The 19,270-nt window shown below is 34.3% G+C and overlaps 1 protein-coding gene across 1 annotated transcript; it reads right to left on the bottom strand.

The window, feature by feature from the left end:
* Positions 1–15,541: 15,541 nt before the first annotated feature.
* On the bottom strand, positions 15,542–18,171 carry LOC132560769 (uncharacterized). The gene is made up of 3 exons (XM_060225445.1): positions 18,100–18,171; positions 17,150–17,221; positions 15,542–15,802 (listed from the first exon to the last, which is right to left on the bottom strand). The coding sequence occupies exons 1-3, from the start codon at positions 18,119–18,121 to the stop codon at positions 15,579–15,581; spliced, it is 318 nt and encodes a 105-aa protein (XP_060081428.1). The 5' UTR covers positions 18,122–18,171; the 3' UTR covers positions 15,542–15,578.
* Positions 18,172–19,270: the final 1,099 nt, after the last annotated feature.

Below are 19,270 nucleotides of genomic sequence, written 5' to 3'. Positions count from 1 at the left end.
CGCCTTCCTGTTTCAAAATGAGAATAATACGATTTTCAACGATTTGCTTCAAAGAAGGAGGGAAATTCTTAAGACTGTGTTTTCCACATGACCTGTACAGAGTATTTGAATCTGAATATCTTCCTGAAATGCTCTATCATACTTATCAACATGCAAAATACAGTCGATAGGTTACTCTTTCTAAAAGGAACTTGTGTAATGTACTCCGAAAAAACATACCCATTGTTAAGGTCTATTTTATTGAACAATGAAATCAACTTTTCCAATCTCTCTATTATATTTGGTCATTAAGATATACATTCGAATCATATACATGTACATGGATAAATATATACCGACATTTGGTGGATGAATATATGTTAATGAAAAGATGAGGACATGAAGTCTGCCCATGAAGGTCGGCTGCAGTTTCTATGACAAGTCATTTAGCGAGCCTTACGACTGTTCGAGTTCATAAGGTTAAACTGGAGGGGGCTCTTGGGAGCAACAAGCAGACATACCAAGGTTGCTTCTAACTCAATGTGGAGGAAGAGTGCAGAAACGTGAAGTCAAATCGAAAGAGATCAACGGATTTGAACAGAGAAAATCCGTACCGAAATTAAACAATGTGTTCAAGGTATAATAAGAACATATAATATACATATAATATATTGAATTTTTGTTCAGTTGTTTACTTCGGGAATAATTCTATTGTGGCATACAGAGATTACTTTGTCGCAAATTATGGTCTACAGGCGAAACGTAGGAGTATCTAAAAAAAAACGTAGACAATCTTTGTTTACAACTGTTTAACAGGCGATTGGAGCGTTAGCAAAGTTTGATCAAGAAAAAAAACGTAAGCCTAGTGTCTGTCCACTTGATATTCATGTTTTTGGTTAAGGTGTTCGGTAATATCGGTAATGCTAAGATGTCCCTCCCTCCTTTTTATGTCCTAACTCGTAAATACATATTCGAGCTTTACTAGTGTCCTATGATAAATAATTATACCACAATCAATAACAGCTTTAATTCTATTTTATAATTAACCCTGTAATCACTTCATGGTCCGTTGCCTCTATACCACGGCTATGATGTATTTACTTTACAGGGATACTTTGATACATGATAGGTATAATTAACAGTGCCATATGTTATGACAAACGACATTTTAAGTACATCTCATCAAAACTCACACCATGGTCATTGTTTTCTCATTTTTCACGCTAATTGCCTTTTGTGCATCGTATGCTACATTGTATTCCAGTCCATTAATGTTGCAGTTTGTGGGTTCGATTCCTAATTGTAAACGGGTGAACTGAGTTTTTACAATGGACAACCATGCCTTATTACGTCATCATTATACCAGGATTATCCGTCTATCAGTTTCCTAACCAAAGTCTTACGATACCTGTCTACTACACTATGATACACACAAATACAGTAAATCCTAATACAATATAACACAGATATCTCCATTCCTCTTTAAAACACAACTAGTAGGAAACCACAGGAAATTAAGACAGGACTAAAGAAAACTATTGTTGTTAAGGTCGGCCATTTTGTTTTGCAACACTAACCTGAACTGTTAATAAATTAAGTGAGTCGGTCAATTTTTTTCTGTGTGAAAGTTTTAGTTAGATTTCGGTTTTTTAATAGTTATTAAATAAGAACATTTTCAAAGTTTGTTTTTGATGAAATTCATTTGTCTAATGGTAGAATTAGATTTTGTTTTCTAGATTGCTACCGGATTGCACGACCGTGTACTCACGTTTTTCTTTCCGTTTCGGCGTTCGTTTCTTTTTGTCGTCCGCTGAATCTTTCATGGTGGTGTTTTTGTTTTGTACCTGGTACTGTAATGTCACTTGTAATCCTGATTCATCAGCTCATCTTTATAACAAATCTTATCTATTTACCTACAAGCACAATGTTAGTGTTCCAACACTGACGTTTGTTTAATAATCCTCAGCCCAAGTCACATATGTCACAATAGAACTAAACACTCAAATATTGTTCAATACAATACATTTTAAAAACGTATTTAAATATGAATTTAAGAGATCCATTGTTCTAAATCCCATACTTTAATACGTGTATTTGTAAAACTGTAAATTTATTTTACAGTCTTGAGATTAAAAGAGTAAATACTTAAGCTATAATCTCTAGGCCGGGTTGACGTACTACTGACCTGTGTGTGTGAGCTTATATGGGGTGAAGTTTATCGGAAGATTGGACTTCGAGTGGTTGGACGTAAAATTGGTCAGACAAATTTACTGAGAGGGAAAAGATACGCAATTAGCAGAAAGTTAATATTGTAAATTAAATCCTTTACGTAAACCCTTGAAACTTGACAAATGTGTGCATTTGAGTTAGGTCCCTATGGTACCGTATCAAAATCACTGATGCATAACTAAACTGCGCACGCCGCTGGTGCAAAAGAATAAGAGACCAAAGCACGATATCTCGAACCCAGTATAAAGGATTGGTTCAAAATCTGTGTGTGCAAATCTACAGACATATCCGTCTTGATTTCGCACATTTTAAGCATAAACAGTTCACCGTAAAAATGCCACGACTGTCCGAAGTTGAAAGGGGTCGTGCCGTTGCACTTCTTATGCAAAGCACCCCGCAAAATCAGGTCGCTAATCAATTTGGAGTCCATCTATCGAACATTTGCCGTCTCATCTAAAGACTACATGCCACCGGAAGGGTTGCAGACCGTCCCCGAAGCGGTCGCCCTCGTGTGACGACGCGTCGGCAGGATAGGCAATGCGACTTTCGCACCTACGCAATTGCTTTCTGACGGCCACAGAAACAGCAAGGAACACCATTGGGCGTCATCATGTTCCAATTGATCCAGACAGTGTGTACTCGACTGCGTGCCTTCGGCCTAAGACTGCATCGGCCATATGTTTGACCACAGCTTAATGCGCGGCGACGTGCCGGACGAATGCAATGGCTGAACGCACATTCCGTAAGACGCTTCCCAATGCAACGTTGGAGAAGGATCCTGTTCTCAGATGAGTCCAGGTTTTCTCTTTACCGGGCAGACGGCTGACATCGTGTCTATAGACGTACCAACGAGTGCTATGCAGATGTTTGCGTGATAGAGAATGACCGCTTTGGAGGACGATCGGTCATGGTATGGGGAGGGATTGCGCATGGTATCAAGACTCCTCTGGTCGTTATTCAGGAAAATCTCACGGCCGTCCGTTATAACGATCAAGTCCTAGCGCCGCATGTTTTTCCTCTAGTACAGAAGTGTCATCTGACGTTTCAGCAGGACAACTCCCGGTCGCATGTAGCGAGGGTTTGCCGTGGTTATCTCGCAGCAAACAATGTCCCCACCCTAGACTGGCCCCCATACATACATGACCTCTCCCAAATAAAACACTTATGGGACGAGTTGGACAGAAGGATAAGACGTAGGCTGAATCCTCCAATCAACGTCACTCAGTTGGCGTTGGCGCTGGATGAGGAATGGAATCGTATACCAATGAGGGGGATTAATACCCTGATCAATTCAATGCACAAAAGAGTTCGTGCAGTTACTGCAGCTCGCGGTGGGGCGGGGGGGGGGTGCACACGCGATATTAATGGGTCCAGAACACACTTCATTTTGAGTGGAGTGCTCTTGAATCAACGTCAAATTTGAAAGGTTTACTTAACGTACACGAATGAAATTCTCGTAAATGACAGAGTGGTCAACTATCTTCCAGTTACACCATAATTACATTCTAAAACCCTTTTCTATTTCCCATAGTTGACCTGGAAATTCCTAATTGCGTTTCATATTCCTTTTAGTATATAACACGCGACAAAACAACCATTTTACATTTGCAACATCAACGCTGTATCATTTTATTGATATTTATTATTTGTTACTGATATCTTCGTCAATAATTAAAGATGGCATGTGTCAATATCTCGTCACTCATGTTTTTAGAATATTGCATTAATTGTGAACACATATACTGGCAATGCTCAAATATAACATTTGTATTTATTTTTACAAATTTTTAAATGTGTATTATATTTATTAAATATGTCCGCCGACTTCCTTTAACAAATTTCTGAAATTCTTTAGTTATTTAAGCATTTGCATGTATCACTCCGAAATGTTCGCCGATAGTTTCTCCTTCTTTCAACAAGTTATGTATTCAATCAGAATTCATTAACCATTATATACACCGTATATACCATTATATACCATTATATACACCGTAGTATTAACCATTATATACACCGTGTAGTATTAACCAATATATACACCGTGTAGTATTAACCATTATATACACCGTGTAGTATTAACCAATATATACACCGTGTAGTATTAACCATTATATACACCGTGTAGTATTAACCATTATATACACCGTGTAGTATTAACCATTATATACACCGTGTAGTATTAACCATTATATACACCGTGTAGTATTAACCATTATATACACCGTGTAGTATTAACCATTATATACACCGTGTAGTATTAACCATTATATATACACCGTGTAGTATTAACCATATATACACCGTGTAGTATTAACACCGTGTAGTATTAACCATTATATACACCGTGTAGTATTAACCAATATATACACCGTGTAGACAAAGTGTAGAATTAACCATTATATACACCGTGTAGTATTAAACATTATATACACCGTGTGGTATTAACCATTATATACACCGTGTAGTATTAACCATTATATACACCGTGTAGTATTAACCATTATATACACCGTGTAGTATTAACCATTATATACACAGTGTAGACACCGCGTAGTATTAACCATTATATACACCGTGTAGTATTAACCATTATATACACCGTGTAGTATTAACCATTATATAACCGTGTAGTATTAACCAATATATACACCGTGTAGTATTAACCATTATATACACCGTGTAGTATTAACCATTATATACACCGTGTAGTATTAACCATTATATACACCGTGTAGTATTAACCATTATATACACCGTGTAGTATTAACCATTATATACACCGTGTAGTATTAACCATTATATACACCGTGTAGTGTAGTATTAACCATTATATACACCGTGTAGTATTAACCATTATATACACCGTGTAGTATTAACCATTATATACACCGTGTAGTATTAACCATATATACACCGTGTATATAACCACCGTATACACCGTAGTATTATACCATTATATACACCGTGTAGTATTAACCATTATATACACCGTGTAGTATTAACCATTATATACACCGTGTAGTATTAACCATTATATACACCGTGTAGTATTAACCAATATATACACCGTGTAGTATTAACCATTATATACACCATGTAGTATTAACCATTATATAACCGTGTAGTATTAACCATTATATACACCGTGTAGTATTAACCATTATATACACCGTGTAGTATTAACCATTATATACACCGTGTAGTATTAACCATTATATACACCGTGTAGTATTAACCATTATATACACCGTGTAGTATTAACCATATATACACCGTGTATATAACCATTATATACACCGTGTAGTATTAACCATTATATACACCGTGTAGTATTAACCAATATATACACCGTGTAGTATTAACCATTATATACACCGTGTAGTATTAACCATTATATACACCGTGTAGTATTAACCAATATATACACCGTGTAGTATTAACCATTATATACACCGTGTAGTATTAACCAATATATACACCGTCGAGACACCGTGTAGTAATATATACACCGTGTAGACACCGTGTAGCATATTAACACCGTGTATTATATACACCGTGTAGTATTAACCATTATATACACCGTGTAGACACCGTGTAGTATTAACCAATATATACACCGTGTAGTATTAACCAATATATACACCGTGTAGTATTAACCAATATATACACCGTGTAGTATTAACCAATATATACACCGTGTAGTATTAACCAATATATACACCGTGTAGTATTAACCAATATATACACCGTGTAGTATTAACCAATATATACACCGTGTAGTATTAACCAATATATACACCGTGTAGTATTAACCATTATATACACCGTGTAGTATTAACCAATATATACACCGTGTAGTATTAACCAATATATACACCGTGTAGTATTAACCATTATATACACCGTGTAGTATTAACCATTATATACACCGTGTAGTATTAACCATTATATACACCGTGTAGACACCGTGTAGTATTAACCAATATATACACCGTGTAGACACCGTGTAGTATTAACCAATATATACACCGTGTAGTATTAACCATTATATACACCGTGTAGTATTAACCATTATATACACCGTGTAGTATTAACCATTATATACACCGTGTAGTATTAACCAATATATACACCGTGTAGTATTAACCATTATATACACCGTGTAGTATTAACCAATATATACACCGTGTAGTATTAACCAATATATACACCGTGTAGTACACCGTGTAATTAACCATTATATACACCGTGTAGTATTAACCATTATATACACCGTGTAGTATTAACCAATATATACACCGTGTAGTATTATATATACACCGTGTAGTATTAACCATACACCGTGTAGTATTAACCATATACACCGTGTAGTATTAACCATTATATACACCGTGTAGTATTAACCATTATATACACCGTGTAGTATTAACCATTATATACACCGTGTAGTATTAACCATTATATACACCGTGTAGTATTAACCATTATATACACCGTGTAGTATTAACCAATATATACACCGTGTAGTATTAACCAATATATACACCGTGTAGTATTAACCATTATATACACCGTGTAGTATTAACCATTATATACACCGTGTAGTATTAACCATTATATACACCGTGTAGTATTAACCAATATATACACCGTGTAGTATTAACCATTATATACACCGTGTAGTATTAACCATTATATACACCGTGTAGTATTAACCATTATATACACCGTGTAGACACCGTGTAGTATTAACCAATATATACACCGTGTAGTATTAACCATTATATACACCGTGTAGTATTAACCATTATATACACCGTGTAGTATTAACCATTATATACACCGTGTAGTATTAACCATTATATACACCGTGTAGTATTAACCATTATATACACCGTGTAGTATTAACCATTATATACACCGTGTAGTATTAACCATTATATACACCGTGTAGTATTAACCATTATATACACCGTGTAGTATTAACCATTATATACACCGTGTAGTATTAACCATTATATACACCGTGTAGTATTAACCATTATATACACCGTGTAGTATTAACCATTATATACACTGTGTAGTATTAACCATTATATACACCGTGTAGACACCGTGTAGTATTAACCATTATATACACCGTGTAGTATTAACCATTATATACACCGTGTAGTATTAACCATTATATACACCGTGTAGTATTAACCATTATATACACCGTGTAGTATTAACCATTATATACACCGTGTAGTATTAACCATTATATACACCGTGTAGTATTAACCATTATATACACCGTGTAGTATTAACCATTATATACACCGTGTAGTATTAACCATTATATACACCGTGTAGTATTAACCATATATACCGTGTAGTATTAACCATATATACACCGTGTAGTATTAACATTATATACACCGTGTAGTATTAACCATTATATACACCGTGTAGTATTAACCAATATATACACCGTGTAGTATTAACCATTATATACACCGTGTAGACACCGTGTAGTATTAACCATTATATACACCGTGTAGTATTAACCATTATATACATATCTTCATTAGAACAGACGTTCACGTAATTTTGAAAGTGATTACATCATTGTTTTGTAATGAGTTTTGTCTTTCCTAAACTATTTGTTCTCGAGTAACTCCAAGTTTATGTCGGGGTTACTGTCTTCAGCAACCTTATACTTTGTCAGTGTTCTCCATCCTACAACACGCATACAATAAGAAATGTATACAGTCCTGTTAAAAATCCTGTCTGTTAACTAAGCTATGTTTTATATTGTACACAGAGACCATGCATAAAATATTTGACTTCATATGGTCAGTAGTACTTTTCTTAAGAAATTTATCCAGTTATAGGACTAAAGCATCTGTCTATTTATATTTTGTTTCTACTATATTTCCTTCCAGATTTCCACGTTAAGGCCCAAGCTTCACTGACGAATCTTAAATGGACAGTGTCGTTATTCTTGGAACGTTCATATTATTCTCATTTTTAGAAATAAGGCAGGTAACACAATGGGGATTGTGTATAGTAAATCATGGACCATGCTCGAATTTTGTTACCAAATTTTGTACAGTTCAGGACTTTATTTGTCCAATCGTTAACGTTAATGCTATTCTCATTTTATGGCATATGCTTTCCATATTGCTGAATTCTAGTAAAACGTATTAATAATTTTAGTGTCTTTTATAAAAAAAAATTATCTTACATTCTATTGAATATTGAAACGTATCTTTTGTATATATAATACAGTATAAAAAATTAGTTGACTATAAATTTAGATTACAGATCAATAATTTCCATCCTTTTATTGGGATGTATTTTCTCGATAATCAGTGTCTATTGTATTGTTTTTCTTGGTAAAAGTTCACCCGACTGTTAATTCTTGTATATGAAAATGATTTTCTTATTTCGTATTGACCACTAATATTAGAATATCCAAGGTACCGTTTGATCTCGCCTGTCGATACTTTAATGCTACTGTTGCGTGTATTCGTGTCATCAGCTAATGTGTTAGTGCTAAAGTGTGTAAATAACACTACCTGTTAACATTGTAAAACAGACGATGTCGATACTGTGGTCATGTTGTCGTTACTAGTAGGATATATTCTGTGGAAATGTCTAGTCATAGCGAACCATCATGCATCATTTGTTAAATTTTTAATAACTCTACTTTAGGTTTTAAAGGTAATTACGTATCGTGTTTGCTTTGAAATTAAACGACATTAACATGCATTTACCATCACAGTATTCTATCATTATTACTAGATCAGCGACTTCCGGTCGGAATGGCGTCTTCCTGTCGTCCCGATTCATACTGGTAGGATGCATTAGAATGACTAGCACTGACGTGATATCTAATGTTTTGTTAACTATTAGTCAATATCCGTTATAAAAGATTCATATGCGTTTCATGCATTGAACATTTCATAGGTAATTTGAAACTTTTCCAATAATTTCTTTTAATAAATCTCATTTTATTGCCAAACTTTTTATATGGCAACAATATAACGTTTTAAACATTATAAATGACATACAATTACAGGCTAACAATGGGATCTGATATGTTTTAAAATAAAGGCTGACTAAGCTTTATAAATGATACATACAGAATGCCTCCCAAGAGACCTCTCCACACCTGTGCCTTTCATAGTTTATCAACGAAAGACAAGACAAGCCGGATATTTTGCTGAGCTGCGTTCGAAACGATACTTTAAGATTAATTTGCCGATATTGCCTGACAACTTCCTGTTCAGGAAAGGTAACACTCCAAATAGCGCTGAATCAATTCTCGAAGCGTACTATGACAGGGCATCAAAAAAGAAATTTACTTTTTTTTCAAGTTCTTTCCCAGAAATCCGATGCTGATCTTCTCACATGGGTGATTTTATACATAATTGATCAGACAGACGTTATTCTGAATATCAACTTTGCTGTTAGCAGCATGGGACGCAGGACTGTTATTTCCGCCGAAGTCTTTTCATATGAAGCAAATCCTTGCATACGAAGGTTCCATGGCATAAATCTTATAACCTTTTTCTAACCTTCATTGATATCTACATCAAAATATACATTATCAATTAACTATGTTCAAGTTAATATTTACATCCCATTAAATGCTGTTTACTTTTACTGTGTACATCGGAAACCATGGCATGTCTTGGGTGTGCCAGATGATATAAATTGCATTTTTATATTTTGTTCGAAACTGAATACATACCGACTTTCTTCCACTGATCGAGAAGTCTATTTGTATTAGCTGAAAACACAGTTTCTGTAATGATCAACTATTTCTCGAGGTTATATCAAACTTGTCCATATAGACCAATCTGAGTTATACTATCTTGACATTCATACTAAGGGGCCCTAGATCATACATTATATCGACAGGATGCAATTTACAACAAATGATAAAAAGTTCAATGAACGAATTAAAGACAGAACCTTTTGTAATCAAGCATTTTCATATAGATAAACTTTTGCACTCTCTCTGTGTATGCTGTACGTATGTGTGCTGTGACCGTGTACGTGACGTGTTATCTACGTGACAGTATATATGGAATGTGTGGTATGTAGCCGAACCAGTCCGACATCAACCTAAACACAACTCAACATTTTAACAGTTACACTTGCATTGCATGCTTATTGCGTTCCACACCTGTGTACGTCACTTCTCATCTGGCTCTCTCCATCTATGAATTCTGTCGCTGGACGTTGGCGCAAGCGGTCCACTACTGGCGACTACTATTGTCATATCGAAGCTGGGTAAATTGACAATCATGCAGTAGTGATGTTGTGTATCTTCTTTACTAAAGACATCGGAAGTATATATGGTTGTCTTGTGTTTGTAGGTTTTTGTTGGAGCGGTAATACGAAAAGAGTTCTGAACTTTGTTCCGAGTTTCATTTCCATGCCCCAGTGACATGAAAATAAACAAAGAAGCTGAGTCATCTTATATCAAAGTGAATCTTGAAAATGATAAATATGAACAATGAATTACCTTTATTCTACATTCATGGGTTTTATTACTGCCAACGGTGGAATTCAATTTGAAGCGCTATTTTAAAGATAAGCGCTAACCCTTTAGGTTTACTGCTAGAGACTATTGCCTTTGGCAGTAAATATTTTAAAATTGACAAGTTTATACACTACATACCTTACCTTATAGTTAAAATACACAGCATGGTTTCTGTGCGTTCATCAATCCGATTAGTGCGTATTATGGAATTGCACAATTATCGACATTCATACCCAAGGGTACACCTACAAGGGACGTAACTCGTATTGAAGTTAACACACACACACACACCACCACCACCACCACCACCACCACAACCACCACACACACACACACACACATACCCGTGCGACAAACATGAAGAGGTACATACATTTACACTTACATAGCGAGGTCATTACTTTCCGTTACTTAAATCACCCACTGTGCCACACGGCATCGAAGGCTATGCTTTGTGATTGGTAAAAATCATTTCAATACGATAAAAAGAGAATCCAGTACGTCATAAAAGTCATCAACACCACGCACTGTTATAGAGGTATTTACAACAGTCTACAATACTACAGAGGTATTGGTAGATATAGAATATATCAACACTCCGTAACAAAACTCATCTATCTCGCCGAGGTAGGGATAAAAATATAGCTCATAATTGCAAATTATAGTTAAAGTCGCCAGGTTCTATTAATGAAAAATAATGGTAAAAACCAACACAATATTTAAACTAGACTTATTGATGGAATTTGATCCATAAAAGGGTTCCCACACAACCTTGAAAACTTGAAAAAGCCAGGAAAATAGAAAACAAATTTCCTGGTTGGGAAAACTTTGTGAAATATCATAAAAAAAAAGAAGAAAAAAGCCTGAATTTCATAATTTATAGTTTTGATTATTTGATTCAGTTGATGAAAATTATTTGCACCAACAATAATCAAACAAAGGATATACTAGCCTGGTGTAAAAGAGCCAACATGACTCATTTGGATTAACCAAATATAAGTAATACATGTATTTATTTGTTGAATCTGACTACAACATAGTACATCTTTGCAGAACAGTAAGAAGCTGCATGCAATGTTATATATTCCAAAACCTTGGATTGTAGATTACCTTGAATTTCTCTTTATGACCTTGGAAAAGCCTTGAAAAGGCCTTGAATTCTGACATCAAATAAGTGAGGGAACCCTGCCATAACTATAAAGATACAATGGCCGTTATTTTGCAAAATTCAATGTGTTACCTTTTTTTTTAAAATATATGAAAGCTTTCTGCTATATATAGTATATGGAGTACTGAGGTAATCAAAGATATCTAGGACTTTTAATTAATATCAAGATCTGATAACACATTTGACAGACTTGAATGTATATTACCGAGGTATTAACACTTGACAGACTTGAATGTATATTACCGAGGTATTAACACTTGACAGACTTGAATGTATAGTACCGAGGTATTAACACTTGACAGACTTGAGTGTATATTACCGAGGTATTAACACTTGACAGACTTGAATGTATAGTACCGAGGTATTAACACTTGACAGACTTGAGTGTATATTACCGAGGTATTAACACTTGACAGACATGAGTGTATATTACCGAGGTATTTACACTTTTGACAGACTTGAGTGTATATTACCGAGGTATTAACACTTGACAGACTTGAGTGTATATTACCGAGGTATTAACACTTTTGACAGACATGAGTGTATATTACCGAGGTATTAACACTTGACAGACTTGAATGTATATTACCGAGGTATTAACACTTTTGACAGACACGAGCGTACATTCCCGAGGTATTAACACTTTTGACAGACACGAGCGTATATTACCGAGGTATTAACACTTTTGACAGACATGAGTGTATATTACCGAGGTATTAACACTTGACAGACATAAGTGTATATTCCCGAGGTATTAACACTTTTGACAGACATGAGTGTATATTACCGAGGTATTAACACTTTTGACAGACATGAGTGTATATTACCGAGGTATTAACACTTTTGACAGACACGTGAGCGTATATTACCGAGGTACAGTATTAACACTTTTGACAGACATGAGTGTATATTACCGAGGTATTAACACTTTTGACAAACGTGAGTGTATATTCCCGAGGTATTTACACTTTTGACAAACGTGAGTGTATATTCCCGAGGTACAGTATTAACACTTTTGACAGACATAAGTGTATATTACCGAGGTATTTACATTTTTGACAGACATGAGTGTATATTCCCGAGGTATTTACACTTTTGACAGACATGAGTGTATATTACCGAGGTATTAACACTTTTGACAGACATGAGTGTATATTCCCGAGGTATTTTCACTTTTGACAGACTTGAGTGTATATTTCAAATTTCGTACAGACCCCTTATATAAACATCAACACTTTGTCAGGACCGTCTCAGCATTTCTGACAAGTCCGAGCAGAATCCCACCGGTGGAACTCTAGAAGAGCAATCAGGTCAGATGACATAAAAAAAAGCATGCAGACACAAACCTATGCCGACAGCAATATATTCACACTTGGTCATCTATTATTTCATTACTTCAAATTACTGTGTAATGAACCAAATCATGAGATTAAATGTGTTTTTGTGAAATCATGTTTGACCCTTAATCACTTTTTCCAGGAAACAAGAGGTGACTGGAACACCAGGAATATATTACAATTTTACCAATCAAAATTAATTGACTGCAACCAGAAGTTCCAAATGTGACTCAGTAATAAGAATAGACCCCATATAAAATTACTGTCAATATGAAAAAGAAAATTAAGAAGACATGATGTAAAGTTTTTATTGATAAAAACAAAAAAATCATGACAATAATGAAGTTTGGAACCTGCAAAGCAACTAAACCAAATCATGGTGTGTATGTAAAAATACAGGAAACAGTTTAGGAATATTCACCACCATTAAATTAGTAGTTCTGCACACACATTTACTCATCTTTACATAACAGCATTGGAACAAACCAAGTACAGAATAATAAAACAGGAAATATGATAATAATTATATGTTATTGCAATATTCATGAAAAACCTTTCATGCAAAAAGTGTGATTTGTGTTGCTATTTATTCTGTTTAAAATGACCCAATTACCATGGATCCATTTCAGGATTGTTTTACAAAAATATTGAAAATTAGAAGCGGATGTAAACTATCGAGTAATTTTTATTTATGTTTAACAACTACAAGTTATATTCATAGAGAAAAACACAACTACAAAATTGAGAAAACATTATGAGTAAGACAACAGAAAAAAAACAGAATTTGACCATAAGGTCACAAACATTGCAATTTCTTGACTCACTTGAGTTAACATTTATTTTCAGATAGAAAAAAATAAAATAAAAAGAGATACATGAACATAGATAAAATTGTCTGTAAAACATTGCATCATTCTTAATAAGGAGGCTCCCAGAATTTTTCAATAAAATTCCTAAACATAAGATAGTAAAATGCCATGTTGTGCTAGAAAGTTTTGATCTAACGCTTGGCCACTTGGAGAGCAATCTTTATTTTATCATATAGCTATTTTGAATATATTCATGTAATATTCTGTATCTGATTCAGTTGCAAAACCACATATAAAGTAGCAATTGAAGAGAAACAGAATTTTCTGCATAACAAAATTATGGTAAAAAATTATACCTAATATGGGCACCTCCTTTGGCAAGTTACCCACACCAAATGCCATTATCAAGAATTATACAGTTATTTCTGAAAAATATCAGACTTTATTGCCAACCTGATTTACTGTATATAATCATACAAAATAAAACTAGAAAACTGATGTACTTCATCAAAAAAAGGCCCCCAGCCAATTGCAACTCTAAATTCAGAAATACAGGTGTGTAAATTGACCAATTAGAAAGAGGCTTCCATTTTTGCTAACATGGCAACCAAACTGTTATGACTATGTTAGACATAAGTCATAAGTTCTACAAAGCAAATTTGATCTACATAAAAAATAAGTAGATTTTGACCAACTAGAAGCCTTCATTAAACTAATTGAATTACAATTTAAATCCATTGCCCTATGAATCACTCTTATCACTTTTAAGTGTAATCAGAATTGGTTTACTAGAACAGTAATTATATTCCAAAATGTTCCACATTGGAAGTGAGGCCCTGGTGACCATTTTGGATTACCAAGAAAAAATTAAACGATTACTGCACATCTACAAACCATAGGCTATTACCATGTGCACTTTTAAATAATCTATGCAAACCAAATATAAATGGACAGACAGACAAGGTAGTTCCGATAGGGCTCATGTATCATAGATGCGGAAACTACATACTTCATAAGGGCTATTACAAAACATCAACCCTGGGGAAGGACCCTTGAATTAATTGCTTCTATAATAACCTCTTTCTCTCATTACATCATCAATGTAAACTTGTATCACCTTGTTTGCTCACCCCTCCCCTCACTCAGGTGTTTAATTCGAATCAACTTCTATACTTTATTCAGATGCAATACCTTTGCAATAGGCTAAAGAAAAATGTACTTGTTTCTCAGGTCCTCTTTCATCCAATAAATGTGTTATTAAAAAAGATATTGCCACCTAGGGCATTTACCAATCTTCATACTGTAGAAGCTACAAGTATGTGTAGAAGAATCAAACAGGAAAAGAATCTTTGGCGAAAATGCTGATGAACATACTGATGGACGCAATGATAACAAGAATTATAACACTTACCAAAGTACAAAAAAAATAAAATCATTTCAATGAAATGACTAAAATGTGATTACATACTTTGATAGTTGTTCAAAACTTCTAAACTTTTGTGGGCCCACATAGCGACCTACCTTTCCTGTTGTTTCAACATTTTTTTGGTTTTGATTTTTTTGCTTGTTATCCAATTATGAATGGTGTTTTTTATTTTCTTCCATTCCAACCCCTTAAGGCAGCTATGTGCTGCAATAGCTTCTTCACATTCTTTCCTTTTGAGTTCCTTGCGAAGGTGGACATTTCCATGAAAAATCAGCTTTAGGCACAGCTGTTGAGTCACGTTTAGCTTCACTTGGCCTGAAAATGACAAGTACAAATTCAAGATGTCATAGACACTATGTCATAGGTAACTTCATTTGAACTAAAACAATTTTAGACAAGACTTAAGGGTAAATTATTAGTCACTTTAATATCGCTTTGTTCTTGACATCCCCCCCCCCCAAAAAAAAAAAATTAAAGTCTGGAAGACATAAATCCCCTGATGCCATGTTTACACTGAATGTGGACAGGATGCATTATTTCATGATTTTGTTCTAAATATAGCAACAGTAACCTGTAGCCTTAGCTTGACCTTGGGACCATGAATTATAACAATATTTTAAAAATGTTCATACTTGACCTTCCCATAAAGTTTTATCAAATTCTGTCGAAGAATTTACTTTTAGAAGTGTTTACATGTAGTTTGAAACAACAGAATTAGTTATCACTTTCTTTATATATAGTAACAGTGACCTTGACTTTAAAACCCTGAATCACCACAGAATCTTAAGTATGTATACTCATATATGACCTTTGTATAAATGTATAAAGTTTGATCAAATGTTAAAGAATGAAGCATGAAATGGACATACAGGAATAAGTTTACAAAATTGCTTATACTAGTATTATTTTGACTTCATCTAAGAGGTTTAATGCTTTAATAAAAAATGATATAATTGATTACATCAAAATTAACTGTTTGGGGAATTGCAAATAAAACAACACAGACATTATTATGATGTCACAATGTTTTTGTTTTTTAATTTTTGTTTGACAAATGGCTATCAAATCATATTATGGAGTTTTAGAAAACTTCTATTGGGTCGAATACAGTATGCTATAATGGTAATGAAATAGTATGACATGCCTTGCTCATAGCAAGCTAGAGATCTCTAGATTGGTGGCCTTTGTCAAGCTGGAGATTTTATTTATGATATTGCTTAAATCTCACAAACAATATTCATATGAGATCTGCAATGATTTGAGGTACATTTTAGCTAAATTTTTATTATGAAAATGTGTTGACACTTTCTTTGTTTTGACAGTCAATCTAATAAGGTGGCTGTGATTTCATTTTTGGAAACAGATGACTTACCCATGTTTCAGTTTTTGATGAAAAGGGTGGTTGATTTGGTAATTTTAAAAAGACAAAATAACCATGACAGAGGAACACTTAAGACATAAAAAAAGTTGTTTACAAACATATTTAGGAATTATACAATCAACAATTATTTAAAACTTTATATCCAGTATTTACTATGTAACAGGCCTTAAATCTTTTTCGATAGTGTATTTTCATAAACAAAAAGACCATAAAAAAGGAGGGAAGCTAATAGAACACGAATACAGCAAAGACTCCATCTGTTTCTACTCCATATACAGTACCTTTTCTATTGGAATGACATGGTCTCGCTACTCTAACAGTGTGGTTCTGCTGGGGATTGGGATTAGGTGTCACTGGAATATATAACAATAGAGCAATTTCTATATATTGCTACACATACACAAATGTTGTTCTTTTTATTACAAAGAATGTCTATAAATCACTGCAGATTTATCAGGGATGCGGTAATTAAAAATGTAATGTGTAAATGAATATTTTTGAAATGAAGTGTCTGGGAAAACATTTGTATGCAATCGTGTTCTTGGTAGTTATAAACTCAGAAACTTTTTTTACTGAAATTGTTACCCCATAGCAACAGGAAGGTCAGTATTTAAATTAGAGATGTTGTACCTCCATAATGGATAAAAGTTACAAGCTAATTGCAATGAGACTGCATGGAGTACTGTGGATACAGTATGTAACCATTAAGGCATAAGGTGCAAATGTTAATATCAGCACTGTTGCTCATATTTCAAAAACATTTCATCAATAATATGAATTCAAAAGCAATGTATTTGAGTTCCATTTCACATGCATGGAGAAGATATTTTATTGACGAAAGTTCTAACTATGTAAGAGGCGATACTATTAAAATGCTTCACTAACATTCACAGTACTCCCTCCCCAGGGGGCAACAAGGGACATACCAGGACCGAAACTCACAATTCTGATAAAGCACTATATATCTTTAAATCTACTAATTGGAGTTTTTAGTACTAGCAATTCTGGAACTACTAAAGGATTTTTGAAGAAATTAAGAGCTTGTGGTCATTGAAAAACAGCCTCTTTGGAAGGAGTTCCAATTATGTGAAATGTCTAATGTATGCAACCACTATGGACGAAGCATGAAGGCAGCAGGACATCAGATAACTGACCTAATAATAGTTGACAAATGTATTCAACAAAAAATACTACGAAATCACTATTTATATAATTTCCACAAACTCCTTACCATCAGGCGAAACGTTTTCCATGTCATCATTACTAGGTTCAGACTGATCATTTTCGTTATCAATTGGAAGTTCATCACCACCTTCAGGTTGATCATCAAGCTCCAAGTCTATAATATAGATTAAGCTAACACATATAAAGACAATGATGAGAGTTACATGGTTAAACAATTATATTCCAAATCCTACAACCCTTTACAATAAGAAAGATCAATTCATGCAAGAAAAATTATCTGAGGAACATTGCCAATTATTGACAATTAAGTCTTTTAATTAGGATATGTAGATGAGTTTGCCTTTCTCTCCCATACATGTATACCAAAGGTAAATATATTTAGTGACAATTTTATAGGTACATGACTACGTGTATAAAACACTAGAAATATGCTGGCCCTACTTCATCTGGTGGATTACCAAAAAACTTTAACCTCTCATGTACAAAAATATATGTTTTTACCCCAAAAATTCAAAGATAATTCTGCAGGCTCTATCTCTGCGAGCTAAAAAGTGTGCAAAAACTAGAAAGGTATTGATGAGAAACAGATTCCCAATTCAAATGACATTTCATGGACACAGAAGTAAGTGTCATTATGTGAATACAACAAAAAAAACACCGAAATGATTGTTGTTTCAGATTACTAGACTTGCACTTCTGGTTTTGAAAACGCCCATCTCATTTAACTGATCGTCTGGAATGGGTTGCCTTTTCGATTAGACATTGATTATAATCAATCATCAACACAAGTTTCAGTCCTGCAGAGTTGTAATAAATCAATATAATTATGTACATACCCTCATCAATCTGGAATTTTTCTATTGATTTCCCACTGTACCTGGCCACATCTCCACTGTCAAATGCTGTTAGTAACCTTCCCATTCTTGCAACCTGCAAAGTTTCCTGTGGTAACCTGTAGAATGACCTATGGATTTCAATGTCATGCCCCATAAATCCAGCAATATTTTCCAAGTCATTTTTTGTTAGGTTCAAAACCTGACTTACTGTTGCAACATGCTTTCGAAGCCTGGGTGCTAGTAAGGTTTTCAGGTACCTCAGTTTGGCTTCCCTACCAAAACGTCTCAGGCTGTCTGCACTTCTGATTGGATTCAGCGAGTCAAATGAAGACCTTGGGAAAACATACTTGTTATCCGGATGAACACCAGCTGCATCTCTGT

The sequence above is a fragment of the Ylistrum balloti genome, unplaced genomic scaffold (genome assembly GCF_031769215.1).
Source record: "Ylistrum balloti isolate Yb309-2 unplaced genomic scaffold, AGI_CSIRO_Ybal_v1 Utg371110, whole genome shotgun sequence".
Taxonomy (NCBI): Eukaryota; Metazoa; Mollusca; class Bivalvia; order Pectinida; family Pectinidae; genus Ylistrum; species Ylistrum balloti.
The sequence above is the reverse complement of the archived record's forward strand: the minus strand, read 5'-3'. Positions and strand labels throughout refer to the sequence as shown.